The following is a 19,297-nucleotide window of genomic DNA, read 5'->3' as shown; positions in this document are numbered from 1 at the left end:
CAGCATACAGTCTTTTAATTATGTAATTACCATGATTTGTTTAAAGTAAATAGCAGTAATAGAATGTGCTTATATTTGTTCAGTATATTGCAGCATTGACCATGTATGTCTAATACATATAACATATTTAAATGAAGACAAAAATACCATTACATGTATTATTCACAAAGGTTTATCCTTTATTGTGTAAAGATATTGCACATGTTCCCATATGAATGCGAAAATTTAGTGACACACACACACACACATTCACGGAATTAGTTACAACCGATTTCTAGTTCCCAGCATGCTTTGCTTCTGACTGTTAAATGAGAGCAAATGTTAAAATGAAGTGTTATTCAATGTGTTTTCCTCGATATTAATATAGGGAGAGATCTGTTAGTGTTTAATGTTCTATTATTTTGGAATTTAAAAGGTTTTCTGGTATGTGTGAGTTTTGGGGTTACCATTGTGCTGAAGAGTAGAGCCTGTGGTTGGGTTGACGATTGGCCAAAAGTTCTGTGAACAATATTAATATATTTAGGGCCCGAGCACCGATGGTGCGAGCACACTATTGGAATTGCTCTGTTTATTATTATTATTATTATTATTTTCCACATTTAATCGCATTTTTGAGGGCCTAAACATGCACGAAAACTCACGAAATTTGCACACGCGTCATAACTGGCGAAAATTGACATCTGATATGCGTTTCACGGGCGGGTAAAATGGTTAGATAGCGCCACCTATAAAGGTTCAACGGAGTGCGCCTCCCGCTACGTTTCACGTACGTGTACGAAATTCGGTACATACATGTAATGACCCAATACCTACAAAAAAGTCTCTTGGCGCATAGCCTTAAACACAACAGGAAGTCAGCCATTTTGAACTTCCTCTCTGATTTTTGTGCAGTTTTTGCCATTTTCAGGCCTCGTACTTTAACGAACTCCTCCTACAGTTTTAATCTGATCATCTTCAAATTTAGTGAGTGTAATCTTAAGGCCTTTGCGACGTTAAATTGCGAAGATCTAGAGTTTTCGTCGAAGGGCGTGTCCTCGGCGGCCTGACAAATTTTGATGTTTCGCCATGAAACAGGAAGTTGCTGTAACTCAGGCAAACAATGTCCAATCTGCCCCAAACTTCACACGTTTGATAAGAGTCCTGTCCTGAACACATGACCATGCTCAAATTCAGTTACAGTCATAGCGCCACCTGCTGGCAACAGGAAGTGACATGTTTAACACCGTTTTGGACTCCTAACAACATAAAAAATTGCCAGCAAGTGCTTAACATGTTAACAACATACTAGAAACATGCTAAAACATGCTAGCAAACATTAGCTAAGTGCTAAAGCATCCCACACAGCAGGAGACTCCTATGCGGATCCGCGTTCAAGTCGCCAAACCCGCGCGACTGTCAAATTCGTTTTGGCGCCGCCCAGAGGATCAGCTCCGCCTCCGGGAGGCTCCGTAAATTCTACTGTCAAACAGCGGGTCCTGAGCGGACCCATATCGGATGCTCGGACGCGGACGCGCCTTTTACTGCAACGGTTGGACTACAGTACGTCACCAAGAGCCGATATATCAGTCGAGAATATTTTTGCTGTGACAAGGTTGTGTTGAACCCTCTTTTGAGTAAGTATATTGATTTATTGATATATTGCGACATTCACAGTTAAACATTGGTTTTTAAATCACATAGCCTACTAATGATTGTAATGACGTTGTTTGATATTGGGACAACTTAATGTTCAGCTAGCTGTGCATTATTAAGTTTGCATTTTGCCAATTTTGGTCTCATGTGTGTGTCTGCCATCCTCTTATATAGGCTAATGAAAATTAAGTTACAGCATTTTAATCACTTGAGTCGGTTCAGACAACTATGCCGCCTATTGAACGTCAAACTCAAAAGTGCGGGCTTCTGCTAATGTTAGTTATACCGTCTAAGTTACATTGAAACCATACCTTGTGAACATTTAAACATTTCTTGTGTCGCCTGGGGTCTGATAAACAGTAACGTTAAGTTAAATTAATCAAATTCAGTGTCCACACGGGACCCGTGAGTGGGGATTTCATGTCACGGCTTTCGTCGCTGTTTGTCACTTTCCCTATAGGCAAATGTTTATATTATAATATATTATATACAATATACTGTTGTTATTTGGTTGCCATAACTTCGCGAGTGACGACGTCTTGTCACTGTTCTAGTTGCTCGAGGGAGCGGATGACATTTCGCTTGAGTTCAGTAACGTTAGAGCAGACAGCTCTGCAGAGTCGTGTAATTACGACTTTATGACTTTTCATAAACAGCGGAAGGACACCTAATGAGTTTTATATTAATTACATTTATTCATATAGCGCTTTTATTCAAAGCTACTTACAAATGAGAACAATAAAATCAGTTAAACTAACAGTAACAATATACAAGTGTTATGACCTTTCTCAATTAAATTTGTGTTCCGAGAGGTCTCGTATTACGGGAAAACTCCTTTTCTCGAGAATATTGAAGCCAATTTTTTTGTGACGCAGTAAAGTTGCATAGCAGACACACGAGCGTCTAGAGCGGTCACTGGCTGTGCTGCAGCAAATGCTGCACGAACCTATGGCGAGGCGGCTCAGACGCTTGAGCCAATCAGGGCACTTCCCGCCCTGGCACGTCAGAGACCGCCTAAATAGAGAGCCTAAGTTCCTCCCCTTCCGGTCAACAGCCATGGGAACTCAATGGCGAGTGACAACAAATATTTTAATCTTGTTTGAATTGTGCCCTAAATTACACATATGATGTTTTTCAATTTAAAAGATACATTTTAAAGTCAAGAAAGTCGCAGTAATAGAACGTAACAGCACCGCTGCTGGAAAAATTTCTAGGGGAAACACTGTATGTATATATATATAATTATTTAACAAACATTTACACTCATTCATAAATTATATCTGGGTACAAATTTATAATTTCAAATGTAGCTTAATGTTTGCTTTTTTGTATCATGTCTATGATCTTCGTTACTTGATTTATATTTGATAAACCTTTTTTAATAAAATAATTACTGATAGAAGTAGGCCTTGTTTATTTAAATAAGTAAAAGAAAATTATATAAATTGATATAATAACTTATTTGCCTGGCTAAAAGCGGTATCCACCTCCGACTTCTGGTTATTAACAGGTTTTATTGGTAGGTATGGTCAGCTCAGCTGCTGATTTTTCGCAGAACCCCCTCTCATGACATAATATTGTTACAAATCAAATCCAACGTTTCAAATCACAAGGCCTGTTATACATCAAACAAATATTAGGTCTTCCTATGAAATTAATACCTATTTTTTAATTGTTAAATAAATACCAACTTAATATAATTATTTTTAAACAAACAAAGGAAATGTCAAAGCCAAGCAGATAGTCCACGAAGGACACGAATAAAACGTCCCACCTGGATTGAGATTTTTTTAAACATTAATTTTCAATGTAAATCTAGACCTATTCATGGGGCCGAATCAAGAAGTGCATCCCAAATTTTAATGTTGCTCTATTTCTCTGTTCTTGTCTAGTTTGTAGCAATGAAACAGAAAACACTGCAATTCAACAATGTATTTATTTAAATACAACATTAGAAACAATGATCAATTTTGCACACCTGATTGCAACCTGTCTTTCTTGAAAAAAAAAACCTGCAACCTGTCTTTCTTGAAATTTCTCTTTTAGAACAAAAATGAATAGAAAGACTGTACCTGTCTCCTTATCAACCGTAAGGCGAAGAACACGTGTAGACGTTCGAAAAAGGCTTAATCAAATTAGGACAGGCATGACTGACATGACTGATATGGACATGACAGGAATAGTGGCAGATGACAGAGTTCTTTCTGAGAACACTGCCCCACCCTCTTCAGCTGCACATGCAATGCCAGAGGTGCAAGTGTTAACTGAAGAGGACATGGAATTGGAGGCAGATTTTGATGATGTGTATTGTGATGGGGATGGGACATCAGGTTCGAATTCTGAAAATGATGATGACCTAACATCACTTTCCGATAAAATTGCCAACTGGGCAGTGAGTTTTGGCATTTCCCTTGTTGCGCTGACTGCACTGTTGAGTATACTCCATATAACCCATCCCAATCTGCCAAAGGATGGTAGGACCCTTCTCAAGACAAAAACACATTATGCTATTCAGGAGAAGGCTGGGGGGAACTACCATCACTTTGGCATCCTTCCCTCTTTGAAGGCCACTATAAGCAAATATGCCAAAACACTGACAGAGGGCATGACATTGGGGCTGCAGATTAATATAGATGGTCTACCTTTATTTAAAAGTTCCACTGTACAGCTGTGGCCCATCCTTGGCTTACTGGTTACCGTCCCCATGAAGGAACCTGTTGTCATTGGGGCCTACTGTGGACCGAAAAAACCTAGTTCGGCCACAGAGTTCCTATCTGATTTTGTCAATGAACTACAGGAGCTAGAGGCTGGGTTTTGCATTGGAGATAAGAACCTGAAAATGAAGCTTCACACGGTAATCTGTGATGCCCCTGCACGGTCCTTTGTAAAAAAAACAAAGGCCCATAATGCTTACCATGGGTGCGATAAGTGCCTACACCCAGGGCAATACCAGAACCGGCGTATGACGTTCCCTGGATCAGAGCACCCCCAGAGAACTGACATCTCATTCAATATGAAGGTTGATGAACTACACCACCACGAGGGGCCACATCCATTTAAAAATGTGAAGGTTGGCATGGTATCGCAGTTTCCCTTGGATTATATGCATCTAGTGTGTTTGGGCATTGTAAGGAAACTGCTCCAGACCTGGCTCCGGGGTCCGTTAACAGTAAGACTGCCGGCATTAATAGTAGACAGGATGTCAGACAAACTCCAGTCAATGAGGCCCTACGTGCCAATTGAGTTTGCCAGGAGACCACGGTCGCTTAGGGAGTTGGACCGTTGGAAGGCGACTGAATTCCGACAGTTCTTACTGTACACTGGCCCTGTGGTGCTGGCAGGATTCCTGGACCGGAACATGTACCACAATTTCATGCTCCTGTCAACCGCTATATCAATTTTGGTAAGCCCTGAACATCTCAACCTTGCTGACTATGCTGGACAAATGCTAAAATCTTTTGTAAACCATTTTGGTGAGCTGTATGGGACAGACCAGATTGTATACAATGTCCACTGTCTGGTCCACCTGGCAGACGAGGTGAAGAGGCATGGCTGTCTAGATTCTTTTTCAGCATTCCCATATGAGAACCACCTTGGGAAAATAAAAAAACTCATTAGAAAACCTGAGTTCCCTTTAGCTCAACTCATTCGGCGCCTTTCGGAAGTTACAGCTACCAAATTGGATGCTGATGCAGACATTAGACTGAAAAGGGAGCATTTTGTGGGCCCAATTGTTGTTGGCATGGGAGTTAATGCGCAATATGGGGAAATGCGAGTTGAAAGGTGGACCATCAAATTAACAACAGGGGACAACATGTTTCTGGTGGGGGATAAAGTGTGCCTTATCAAAAACATTATCCAAAATGATAATGGTGTGTACGCTATTTACACTGAATTTTCCCGGCAGTCTCCATTCTATACATATCCCTTTAACTCCGACAGAATGAACATATTTGTCGTAAATGATCAATCTGACGAGCTGAAGTCAGTTGAAGTGTCAGCGCTGCAACAGAAATGTGTAGCCTTGCCGTACAGGGATGGTTTCGTGGCCATACCCCTCCTCCACTAAATGAAAAAAAAAAAAACACAAATCAGTTCAATCAATCAATCAGTTTAAACAATCAGATAAAGTTAAAAACTCTAATAATATAGTTGACTACTGACTATGACTTCCATTACTCTGTCTGAATGAATATTTGCTGTAAGTATTTCACAAAGTTGGTATTTTTCCATACACTGACTACACCCATAGGTTCACATTTTCAAAATATGAGATGACATATTATCCTGTAAAAGGCAGAGTAAGGAATAATCTCTTAACATCGAAATAAAATGCCAGGGGAAATTATATTTTATGCTGAATTCAACATGCAATTTGATACATGTCCCACCTTTCTCAATACAATGGACTGTACATAGTCCACTAAATTATTAGCATTATGCAATGATTTTTTTTATGAAACAACACCCCAACACATTCTGCCAAAAATTGCAATAGTACCCTACTTTACAGTTGTGCTTAAGTTCTACCTAACTATTATGACCTGTACATTTTCCTTCCTTATACTTCTTACCACCCTGGGACACTATTCTAGTTAACTTTCAGGCTATCTTACTTGCTTATTTGTATACACTGTACACTTGTGCATGCTTTAGTCATGTTATTCCTTTTTGATGATTAATAAATACCCCTTTTCTTTCTTTCTACATTAAGGATGCCTTTTCACCTAATTGAGTTCCAAGCAAGCAAGGACATTGCTGTTGTTCCAGTTGATTGGCATGATGATGGGATGGTGTACTGGACCAGCTTTAAGAGCACTGAACGGGTGAAAAGGGCAGCCGCTAACAATGAGAAGCATGAGCCAAACTGGCCAAAATATGACGTTAAGGTCGTCAGAACTTGTGGTAAGCCAATTCATAAAACTCTTGTTTAAAAATAATTTCATGGTTGTTTCTCCTTCTGCTTGAAATAACGTATTATTTCTATGTTCTGAAAATGCCCATGAAATTGTCTTTGCCTTGCATTGTTTAAAATATTCCATATATATCTACTGATGCTATTCTTGGTCAGGTCTCTTTTGTAAGAGATATTTTTGTGTTTTCAATGAGACCAACCTGGTTAAATAATATATTATTATAATCATCATCATCAATAATAATAATACTCTGTGCAACTCTACTGCTAATTTGAAACTCATGTTCATTTTAACATTAAATTTTAGACAACTACAAAGACGCCATTAGGCTAATGAATCAGTATCAGACCGGCTGCAACACCTCTGAGCTACAGTCTGACGCAGAGCAGGAGGGGGAGCTGCCGGAAAAAAGATTCAGGAAGCCAGTGTAAGTGTGTTCTGTTCTGTTTTTGTTATGTTTATGCAGTAATAGGAAGGTTATTTCCCGTAACATTCAAAAATAGACCAGAGATGCTTGTACTATGTATATTTGGCAATTTTTTTTAACAGCCATCATTTTGGAGACTCTGATGAGAGTGAGGAAGAAAATGGTGACTTTACATCTCTGAGGATGCCTGGTGTATCAGCTGAAGCCTCAAGCCAATTGCACTGGCCGAGTAAGGAATAATCTCTTAACATCGAAATAACATATCATAATATTAATATTAGAGATATGGTTAACATTCTTAGTGCTTAAGATATTCCCCTCTCCTTGTATCCATTCCTTCAGCTCCACCATCTCGCCGAGTGCCAGGCAGCAGAGTAAATTCTCAACCTGGAGAAAACTGTCTAGGTAAACACTGTTCTCCGAAATAATATTGAATACAGTGGCCCCATCAATATTAACACAGCAATGGTCACTCTGTTTCAAATTAATAGATTTAATCTGCATTACCATCTCAGATTTTCAATGTCAATCCATTCATGGGGTTGAAATAGGTAGAATACCAAAATGTTGAAACATAAATTCATGTTCAGCATGACCAGAGATTTTTTGTTTGCCATTGTTTGGCCCTGTAGCTTGCAGCCTTGCAGCCTACCATGGTTAACAGATCACAGCCATTTACCAATTTCTCTCCCTTAGCACCTGACTATGGGGCAGGACAGCAAAACCCTTTACCACCTCAAATCCTTGCACCTGCATTTAACATGCGCAGAGTTACTCAAGGTAGGGACTGATTTCTGAAATATTAGTGAATAGAAAGGCCCCATGTGTATTATCAGTCATGGTTAACAGATTACTACCATTTAATAAAAAATGTCCCCCTCTCACACACCGCTCACCTCACTATGGATCAGGAACGGCAGTCCCTCCACAACTCCCTCCACCCCCCGCACCAGCCCTCAACATGCGGCCAACAGAGGAAGCCTGTCCAAGCCTGACATATAGACCAACATGGCGAGGGGGAAGAATGGCTGATACCATTCCCTGCTCTGGTGAGCAATAACAGACAAATACTAGAGGGTCATTCTGTGCCAAAGATTTTGGAAAAAACTCCCACAGCAATCACATATTTTCTTCAAACTTTGACAATAACTTTTGTCATTAACTAATATCAGTATTATGAGTAATGAGGATAAACACTGAAACATGATATATTTTAATATACTACATTTTAGCTATATTTCATGTTTGTCAACAGCGGCTGAGGTCCACATCCTTAGCCTGCTGGAAACCATCAAACAACAACAGGACCAGCTTGTGGCAAAGGTGAACTACCTCACCAGCAGGCTGAACAGCACCCCGGGGCCAGATGTCGAGATGCCTGAAAATATCCAGTTTCCCCTGGAACAATTGGAGGCAGTGGAGGCATTCGAAATCTTTTTAAAAGAACCATCAAATGGCCCAGCTCGACAGAGAGTGGTGAGTTTTCTTATTTAATATGAATGGTGCCATTAGGTTTATTGATTGTCCATGATTATTGCAAATATTCTATTGAAGCAGTGGTAAGATTCTGTCTGTGAGCGACAATCTCACTGGTTTGACATTAGCCGCGTTTCCACTGTCGGGCCAGGGCTTTAAATGGGTCGTGCCGGGCTAATAGCCTCGGAAGTGACAGTGGAAACGCGACTGGCCCTGGCACGCACTAGCCTGGCTCAACCCTGGCCCGACAGTGGAAACGTGGCTAATGTGTTTAAAGGTGACACATGAGGGTGTGATCCAAGTACATGTTTCATGTTTCACGAGTTCACACTTACAATTAGAGGGGGTAAAGATTAATGTGTATATGGCGTGCTGTCCGGGGGGAGGGCTCCGAGCTCAGAGTTCGGCCCAAACACAGAGTACTCCCTCCGTATGTAAGTAGTTAGGACTATAAGTGTGGAGAAGGGGGGGCAGAGGGATGCTGCTAAACTGGCAATGGATTGAGGTGAGACTGCTGAATCTATACACCTCTCCACCCATGTTAATTATCTGAACGTGCTCCTCCCGAACTTTAATAAAACATTATTTATAAGATTTTTTTTCTTTAGAGAAAAAACTAGAAACATAGAAGTTTTCTATCTTTTTCTACATTTCTGGACGCTTTCAAAAGGAACACAAATATTTTAAATGCACCTTTAAATTCAACTTGAGCTTAGAAATGTTTACCTTGCTGTCTATTTAAAAAAGATGTCTTTGCCTTTTAGATTTCTTCTTTGGCCACCATTGGAGGCCAGGATGTGAAGAGGGTGACCTGGAACATCCTGGGCAGGATCTTCACAGATGAGGTGTCTCATCAAATTAATTGGAAGGGGGCTAATAACAAAAAGTCCTTCAATAGGATGACAACAAAGACCTTGCTTTTCAGTAAGTATATAATTCAAAGTAATATTAAATATGTTGGAAGTCAATAGTTTGTAAATGTTAGGGCAGCCTTAAAAATCACAGCAACTATCTTCCCAATATGACAGTGTAGCCTTTTTTTTAGACTGGATCCTATACCATAGACTTTTTGGACGTTTGATGTTCTCTTTTGAACTTTATAATAACGTTCAGTTGTATGTCATTTATAAGTGGTTAGTTATTGATGAACTAATCATTTAGAGAAAGGAGAAGTTCTGCTCTGTGTGTCGTTGTGAAGATCTGTATTCCGCTGTTGCTGTCCTGTGGTAAGAGAAGACTCAGTTATTAACTGCTGGATTCTGTACTCACCATTGTTGTTCTATGAACAGAGAGACCCCATTGTTCCTGATAAAAGGAGCTAACGTTTGATGTGTAGAAACTGGGACGATACAGCTTTTAACACGCTGCAGCGCTCCCTTTGCGTGCTGGCTTTCGGCTCATTCAAACCAGCAAATTTGAGACGAAACGCGCTTCAGGTGTCTTTCACTTATAACGAAGTTATAGTAATACATAGCTTATACATTTTAGCAAGCTAAACTGTTTTTAGAGATAAAACTATTTACATTCGATAATCATGAAAACAAATCTCAGATAACGGTTGACTAGGTAACAATGTGTAATTAGACCAAAGGTTCATTTTGCGCCGGAGTTCTCCTTTAATGGCAGTATATCGCAATATATATTTATTTGACATTTCTAATTTAAAGTAAAAAAAAATTTGTTTCATCAGTCATCTCCATCTTCAACTGCTGTGGCTTGGTTACGTGGCCAAAATGATCTCGTCGCCACGATTTATCACGTTCCCACGAAGTGTCTCATGGCCACGACAAAACTAAGTGAACCAAACGTCCCCTCCCGGTTACCATCTATCTACAACAAGCTAACTTACCTGATTTAAAACACACATGACATGCCAACTTGAATTGAGATGTCTTCATGACACAGCTTTCCTGACGATGTCCCTATCCAACCTCAAACTTGTTTTGTACAGCTTAGGAAATTCCGACACACACAGTAGAGTACTAGTCGTTCATCCATTTTGATTTCCGTGCTTGTTTGGATTCCCCAATTCTATTGGCCGCGTTGGCAATCGTCACAATTCGCAGCGGCAAAAGTTGAACTTATGGCTTTCGCTTGCGCTTTTCGACGCAGCAACAAAACGTCCTTACGCGGCGCAAACAATTGAAATTATTGGGTTTTATAGCACAGCGCGGCGCGCATTCCGCATCCTGTGTGAAAGGCCCATGACACATAGCTGTGGTGCACGAGCTGATGAGAGAAAAACGCGCAGTGGATTGAGCGCGCAGTGGCACAGACGCACGAGCTGATAAAGCCACATGCCTTTAAACAGACATCAGTGGAAAGTTTGTTGTTTCAGTCGGATGTCAATGGCAAAGAAAATAAAACGAGGCATGTAGCTTATTATTAACGTTACCTGACGAGAGAGAGCGCGCGTGCAAGGATGCGCTCGGCCAGTTCGCGCGTCTGTCCCGCTGCGTGCTCAATCCACGGGGCGTTTTTCTCATATCAGCTCGCGCACCAAAGCTATGTGTTACTATATTTCGTTTAATATTCCACCTATACATACCATAAACTTAAACATATCTGTCTGTTTTATTAGGTGCTGTGAGGAAAAACACAGTGACACGCTCAGCCACGGATGCGGAGGTCATCAAGCACGCCATCAGGTGGTTCAACCTGGCGGCAGATCGGGCAACGAGGAGACGTGTCCCGCCTCCATCCACACAAACTGAGTGATAGAAGTGATTCAACAATAAAACATTTTTATTGAACCTCTTGTTGTTCACTCCCTTTCTGATAGTTTAGCTGTGCATCGTGCAGAATTTCATTGAAGTTGTAGCCTAATAGATAAAATATTTTATGTTTGCACCGACCTTGGCCTATAAAGCATTAAATTAGGTTGACTGCAAAATGAATGTAGATAAGCCAAGCCAACATATACTTAACAAAAATGGCATAGCCTTTAATCTACAACTTTTAATAAATGTAAATGTCAATTTTATATTTCCATTGAGTAGCCTAGTGATTACTTTTGTACAGTAAATTTATGTCTTGTATTGGAACTTTTCTGTTAGGCCTATAAATATTGTTAGGTTAAAAATACAAGGCAATTCAATGCAGATTTTAAGCTTAAGGTCTATATGCTGTAGTAACCTAGGTTACTTAGGCCATAGTGATAGTTTTGGTTTTATCCTATAGTTTAGTTAACCATGTTTTATCCTAGCCTACAGTAAGAACAGAAGGGATTTTAAAAATTAGATAAACGGGTCCAAAATGGACCCGGGCCAAATGAGCCACTATTTTTTGAGTCCGTTGCGGGTCCGCGGCGGATGTGTATCAATAATCGCGGATGCAGAGCGGAGGCCGTACGGAGCCACGGCGGGTCCACGATCCGCCTTCGTTGCGGATCCGTCACTGCGCGCAAGTGGACGCCGATACGGGTCCGTTTCGCGGGTCCGTTCCGGAAGCCGCGATACCTCCGCGGCCGATCCGCCGCGGAGTCCTTTTGCTGTGTGGGATGCTATTACTGCAATTAAATAGGAATTTGCTGTAACTCAGGCATTGAATGTCCAATCTGCCCCAAACTTCACACGTTTGATAAGCGTTCTGTCCTGAACACATGACCATGCTCAAATTCAGTTACAGTCATAGCGCCACCTGCTGGCAACAGGAAGTGACATGTTTAACACTGTTTTGGACTCCAAATAACATATAAAAAACTGCCAGCAAGTGCTAACCATGCTAACAACACACTAGAAACATGCTAAAACATGCTAGCAAACATTAGCTAAGTGCTAAATCATGCTATTACTGCAATTAAATAGGAATTTGCTGTAACTCAGGCATTGGATGTTTAATCTGCCCCAAACTTCACACGGTTGAATATTCTCATGTTTAACACATTTACATGAGAATATTCAGTTATAGTAACAGCGCCACCTACTGGCAACAGGAAGTGACATGTTTAACAGTGTGATGCAGTACTAGCAACATATTAAATATGCCATTGAGTTATAAACATGTTAGAAACCTGTTAAAACATGCTAGCAATTCTTAGCTAAGTGCTAAAGCATGCTAATGCAATGAAACAGGAATTTGTTGTTACTCAAGAAGGCAATGTCCAATCTACCCCAAACTTCACACGTTTGATAAGAGTCCTGCCCTGAACACATCTACATGACACTTTTCAGTTATAGTAAGAGCGCCACCTACTGGCAACAGGAAGTGACATGTTTAGCACTGTGATGCAGTACTAGCAACATATTAAATATCCCATTGAGTTATATACTTGTTAGAAACATGTTAAAACATGCTAGCAATTCTTAGCTAAGTGCTAAAGAACGCTAATGCAATGAAACAGGAAGTTGGTGTTACTTAATGTCCAATCTGCCCCAAACTTCACAAGTTTGATAAGAGTCCTGCCCTGAACACATCTACATGACAATTTTAAGTTAAAGTAATAGCGCCACCTACTGTCGACAGGAAGTGACACGTTTTACACTGTGATGCATTACTAGCGACATATTTAATATGCCATTGAGTTCTAAACATGCTAGAAACATGCTAAAACATGCTAGCAACACTTATCTGAGTGATAACGCATGATATTATCCCCATTATAAAGGACATTTTTGTAACTGACTTTGACATACTCCTCCTATTTTTACCTATTTAAATGCACATTGCCCACCGTGCTCTGTCTTCCTAAAGCCACCAGGTGGCGGTGGCACGGGTGCGAGGGCCCTTTCATCGCTGCTTGCAGCTTTAATTAAGAGATATAGCTGTGCACTCTTCAGCTCAGTGATCATACTCTATTGACTAAATACTTTACTATATGTGGAAGTGCTTGAGCTTTATTCACAAGTTTGAGATGTGGTTGTAATTATATAATATAGGAAATATAATACATAAAATACTTCTCTATTGATGTTTGTTTATAATGTATTAGTAAATACAACTGCAATATATTACACATGCAGTACCATATATGATAATATATGCATCTATATATTATGAAGTGTATTACTGAATATAAAATTACATACATTATGATATGTTAGTATTGTCACATATTTTTCAATATATGAAAAGCGTCAATTTCTTATCTTTATTCAATATATTGTAATATATTAACACAATATATTATTCTGTATATTTTCAAATATGCTGTTATTTCATTGAATATAATGATCATTCATATATTGGGAAATATATCTTATTTCCGTAAGGGCAGTCCTCTGCCGTAACCCAGTGGGCAATGATGAGAGATGTGAAAAAGGATATTTTATCCATTCAAATGTGGTGCAGGACTGCAACTTGATTTTAAGTTGTACTCTCCAGGTGCGTGACTCTCACTTCCTGGCATATTTTCTCACATATTTGGAAATTGCTCACTGAGATTGGAAATGACCCATTGGTACACATACAAAATCACAACAGTGAAATAAATGTGAAGCGGGCGGCTAAATATGAGCCTTAGCGCATAAGATATTCATATTTGTGAGATTTTTAAAATTTTGTTCATTGCTGACATCTGTGACCCCAAACAAGCTGGCAGTTGTACGGTACCTATGGGGACACACTGACATAGGAGGAAAGTGAAGAGGGAATTAAAGAAAACAGCGACATATGATGTCGGGTCGTAACAGTCGTAACCGCACCGGAATGCGGGACAAGTTGCGTTCGAAAGGGCTTGTCTAAAGCGATCTGAGTTTCTTTTGACTTTGAGTTTTTTGCTTGTTGCTGAAAACAAGCTACATTTTCTGCCAGTGGGGTGAGAAAAATAATCTTGTGTTCGTTTTTCAAAAAAAAAAACAAGATATAATATCTTATCTGGCAAATGCATCTTGATCTAAGAATGTTTTGATATTTGGACTGGAATCAACACAAAAATACTGATAAAGAAAAGCATGTTTTCCTTTCTTTTGCAGTGTAGACAGTGTCCTGGAGCCCTGGAAATTGATATTTTGTTAATAGGGGTCCAAGCACCAAACTTGAATTGGCTCTCTAATGAATTGCTAACAGCAAACGCTAAACTTTCAGCCATTTGAAATGAAAGATAAAGGCTGCACTGCAAAAAATACTTTCTTAGTTAGTATTTTTTTTTTGTTTCCAGTCCAAATATCTAAAAATTCTTAAACCAAGAAGCGTTTACTAGAGAAGTAAAATGACATAAGAAATTCTATTTTGTTTTAAGATAAAAAGAAAGTAATTTAAGTAATTTTTGCTTAAAACAAGCAAAATTATCTGCCAATGGGGTAAGAAAAAAATTCTTGGTTTCCATTTGAATTAATATTTTTTTTCTTGTTTTCCATTCTAATTCAGATTTTTTTTCTTACCCCATTGGCAGATAATTTTGCTTGTTTTAAGCAAAAATTACTTAAATTACTTTCTTTTTATCTTAAAACAAAATAGAATTTCTTATGTCATTTTACTTCTCTAGTAAATGCTTCTTGATTTAATAATTTTTAGATATTTGGACTGGAAACAAAACAAAAATACTAAGTAAGAAAAGCATTTTTTGCAGTGTGTGATTTTAAGGTTGCCCACTAGAGGGAGCCACAGGATAAGGAACCTTTCAAGCCTGATGTTTTTCTGATGTTTCTGTGTTGATCGGATCACTTTGAATGGAAATAAAGGCATTGATCTAGTTCATTTGTACAACTATGGTGTACTGACAGTATTGTTTAATATAATTAGTGTACATAGAATATGTGAAATGCTTAGATTATTAAATGTTTAACTTTTGCAGACCCAAATAACACACTTTTTTCAAGTTTTGTTTTTTCAGGTAGCCAGACATGATTAAATATATTGCTGTCCATTTAAAAGGAATAGACAATTTTATTTTTATATACTATATATACCATTTCTATAAAGAGACTTGTTTACTTGTTTGTGGTATAATAAAACAAACACTTAAACTGCAAGCATAGGTTAGTCAAGTCACCTTTATTTATAAATCATTCAGATGAGATCAGTTCAGTGACGATTCAGTGGAGTTGTAAAGAAGATCAATTGTTAAATTAGTTAGCAGTTCTGCAGAACAGTGATGTTGTAATAATCCAACTCAGTTCAGTTCTCATCCAATAGTATCAGTGCAGTCAAATTATTTATTTTGAAAGTCATTTACCTTTTTTCAGCAGTGCAAAATATGAAAAGACAATGCAGAAAAGCAGAGCGCATGTGGAGGAAGACAAAACTTGTAGTCCATTAAAACATCTACAAAGACACCATCCATGCTTTCAATATGGAATTAGGCAAAGCTAGACAGACTTTCTTCTCAAATATTATAAACAGCAACTTAAACAACACACGCACTCTTTTTGCTACTGTAGAGAGACTGACAAACCCCCCGAGTCAGATTCCCAGTGAAATGCTCTCAGACAGCAAGTGCAGTGAGTTCGCTTCTTTCTTCTCTGAGAAAATCAATAATATCAGAAAGGTGATCAGCACATCCTTGAGTTGCACTGGGGTCAGACAGATCAGACCACAACCTGAGAAAGTAGTTACTATGTCTGATTTCAAAGAAATTGATGGCAAAATTTTGGAAGAAACCGTACAGCACCTTAAAACATCAACCTGCGCCCTTGACGCTCTTCCCACATCTTTCTTCAAAAGTGTGTTAAACAGCTTAGAAGCAGATCTCCTAGAAGTGGTAAATGCCTCACTTCTCTCTGGAAGTTTTCCAAACTCCCTGAAAACTGCAGTTGTCAAACCCCTCCTGAAAAAGAGCAATCTGGATAAGACTATATTAAGCAATTATAGACCGATCTCAAATCTTCCTTTCATTGGCAAGATCATTGAAAAAGTTGTTTTCAATCAGCTGAACAAATTCTTAAGCTCAAACGGATACTTTGACAATTTTCAATCTGGTTTCCGATCGCATCACAGCACAGAGACAGCGCTCATAAAGATAATTAACGATATTCGCTTAAATACTGATACAGGCAAATTATCAGTGCTGGTACTACTCGACCTCAGTGCTGCTTTTGACACTGTCGATCACAACATACTTCTTGACAGGCTGGAAAACTGGGTGGAGCTTTCTGGGATAGTCCTAAAATGGTTCAGGTCATACTTAGAAGCGAGAGGTTATTATGTGAGTATAGGAGACCATAAGTCTGAGTGGACATCCATGACATGCGGAGTTCCTCAAGGCTCAATTCTTGGGCCACTCCTATTCAACCTGTACATGCTCACAATGAGCCAAATAATGAGAAAGAACCAAATCTCTTACCACAGCTATGCAGACGACACACAGATCTACTTAGCCCTATCGCCTAACGATTACAGCCCCATTGACTCCCTGTTCCAATGCATTGATGAAGTAAACAGTTGGATGTGCCAAAACTTTCTTCAGTTAAACAAAGACAAAACTGAAGTCATTGCGTTTGGAAACAAAGATGAAGTTCTCAAGGTGAATGCATACCTCCACTCTAGAGGTCAAACAACTAAAAATCAAGTCAGGAATCTTGGTGTGGCTCTAGAGTCAGACCTTAGCTTTAGTAGTCATGTCAAAGCAATAACTAAATCAGCATACTATCATCTGAAAAATATTGCAAGAATTAGATGCTTTGTTTCCAGTCAGGACTTAGAAAAACTTGTGCATGCTTTCATCACCAGCAGGGTGGATTATTGTAATGGACTCCTCACTGGCCTTCCCAAAAAGACCATAAGACAGTTGCAGCTCGTACAGAACGCTGCCGCCAGGATCCTGAGCAGAACCAGAAAATATGAACATATCACACCAGTCCTCAGGTCTTTACACTGGCTCCCAGTCACATTTAGGATTGATTTTGAAGTATTATTACTGGTATATAAATCATTTAATGGTCTAGGAGCTCAATACATTGCAGATATGCTCACTGAATATAAACCCAACAGATCACTCAGATCATTAGGATCACATCAACTAGAAATACCAAGGGTTCACTCAAAGCAAGGAGAGTCCGCTTTTAGCTATTATGCCAGCCGCAGCTGGAACCAGCTTCCAGAAGAGATCAGGTGTGCTCCTACAGTAGCCACATTCAAATCCAGACTCAAAACACTTCTGTTTAGCTTTGCATTCACTGAATGAGCACTGTGCCACTGTTCGTCCGACTGTTTGCACTGTATTTTATTTTATTTTTTATTCTAAACTGTTTTAATTATTCTCATTTCTTTTGATTATTTTAATTTCTTCTATGTAAAGCACTTTGAATTACCATTGTGTATGAAATGTGCTATATAAATAAACTTGCCTTGCCTTGCCTTTTTTGACACCTGTGTGTTGCTGTAACCTGTTTCATCAAACACTTTATTTTGAAGGACTTTTATTTTGATATGGCCTTGACGTGCACCAACTCTGTTTTATGGACTGCATTTATGGACTGCATTTATATAGCGCTTTCACAGACCCAATGGCCACCAAAGCGTTTTACATATTGCCTCACATTCACCCATTCACACACCGACGGCGGTGTCAGCCATACAAGGCGCCATCCAGCTCGTCGGGAGCAGCTGGGGTTAGATGTCTTGCTCATGGACACCTCGACACTTGGTCAGGTGGAACCGGGGATTGAACCACCAACCTTCCGGTTTGTAGACAACCTACATGAACCACTGAGCCACTGCCGCCCCATTATGGCCCCATTTATGGTTCTGCGTCGGGTTGTGTTGCATCGTGTATAATCTGACCAATCACAGCCATCACTCCACCGGCCCTTACGAGTCCCTCCATCACTCCCCCGGCCCTTACGGGTCCCTCCATCACTCCACCGGCCCTTACGAGACCCTCCATCACTCCACCGGCCCTTACGAGTCCCTCCATCACTCCACCGCCCTTACGAGTCCCTCCATCACTCCACCGGCCCTTATGTGTCCCTCCATCACTCCACCGGCCCTTATGTGTCCCTCCATCACTCCACCGGCCCTTATGAGTCCCTCCATCACTCCACCGGCCCTTACGAGTCCCTCCATCACTCCACCGGCCCTTATGTGTCCCTCCATCACTCCACCGGCCCTTATGTGTCCCTCCATCACTCCACCGGCCCTTACGAGACCCTCCATCACTCCACCGGCCCTTACGAGTCCCTCCATCACTCCACCGGCCCTTACGAGTCCCTCCATCACTCCACCGGCCCTTATGTGTCCCCCCATCACTCCACCGGCCCTTATGTGTCCCTCCATCACTCCACCGGCCCTTATGTGTCCCTCCATCACTCCACCGGCCCTTATGTGTCCCTCCATCACTCCACCGGCCCTTATGAGTCCCTCCATCACTCCACCGGCCCTTACGAGTCCCTCCATCACTCCACCGGCCCTTATGTGTCCCTCCATCACTCCACCGGCCCTTATGTGTCCCTCCATCACTCCACCGGCCCTTACGAGTCCCTCCATCACTCCACCGGCCCTTATGTGTCCCTCCATCACTCCACCGGCCCTTATGTGTCCCTCCATCACTCCACCGGCCCTTATGTGTCCCTCCATCACTCCACCGGCCCTTATGTGTCCCTCCATCACTCCACCGGCCCTTACGAGACCCTCCATCACTCCACCGGCCCTTACGAGTCCCTCCATCACTCCACCGGCCCTTATGTGTCCCTCCATCACTCCACCGGCCCTTACGAGTCCCTCCATCACTCCTCCGGCCCTTATGTGTCCCTCCATCACTCCACCGGCCCTTACGAGTCCCTCCATCACTCCACCGGCCCTTACGAGTCCCTCCATCACTCCACCGGCCCTTATGTGTCCCTCCATCACTCCACCGGCCCTTACGAGACCCTCCATCACTCCACCGGCCCTTACGAGTCCCTCCATCACTCCACCGGCCCTTACGAGACCCTCCATCACTCCACCGGCCCTTACGAGTCCCTCCATCACT

At 40.8% G+C, this 19,297-nt stretch overlaps 1 protein-coding gene across 1 annotated transcript; it reads left to right on the top strand.

The window, feature by feature from the left end:
* Positions 1–1,347: 1,347 nt before the first annotated feature.
* Positions 1,348–11,197, top strand: LOC306994287 (uncharacterized protein). The gene is made up of 10 exons (XM_079639897.1): positions 1,348–1,613; positions 6,347–6,537; positions 6,855–6,975; positions 7,098–7,204; positions 7,318–7,380; positions 7,672–7,755; positions 7,887–8,024; positions 8,231–8,451; positions 9,216–9,375; positions 11,033–11,197. Exons 2-10 carry the CDS (start codon positions 6,348–6,350, stop codon positions 11,167–11,169), a joined length of 1,221 nt encoding a protein of 406 aa, XP_079496023.1. The 5' UTR covers positions 1,348–1,613; position 6,347; the 3' UTR covers positions 11,170–11,197.
* The last annotated feature ends 8,100 nt before the right edge of the window (positions 11,198–19,297 follow it).

The sequence above is a fragment of the Phoxinus phoxinus genome (genome assembly GCF_949152265.1).
Source record: "Phoxinus phoxinus genome assembly, contig: scaffold_55, whole genome shotgun sequence".
Lineage (NCBI taxonomy): Eukaryota > Metazoa > Chordata > Actinopteri > Cypriniformes > Leuciscidae > Phoxinus > Phoxinus phoxinus.
Note: the sequence above shows the minus strand (reverse complement) of the source record. Positions and strands in the feature narration are given on the sequence as shown.

Excerpts from the sequence above, each read along its gene's own strand:
- LOC306994287 (XM_079639897.1), top strand. The coding sequence starts at position 6,348 with ATGCCTTTTCACCTAATTGAGTTCCAAGCAAGCAAGGACATTGCTGTT. Across the intron at positions 7,205-7,317 it reads AAGCCAATTGCACTGGCCGA|CTCCACCATCTCGCCGAGTG; the intron begins GTAAGGAATAAT and ends CCATTCCTTCAG. Across the intron at positions 9,376-11,032 it reads AACAAAGACCTTGCTTTTCA|GTGCTGTGAGGAAAAACACA; the intron begins GTAAGTATATAA and ends CTGTTTTATTAG.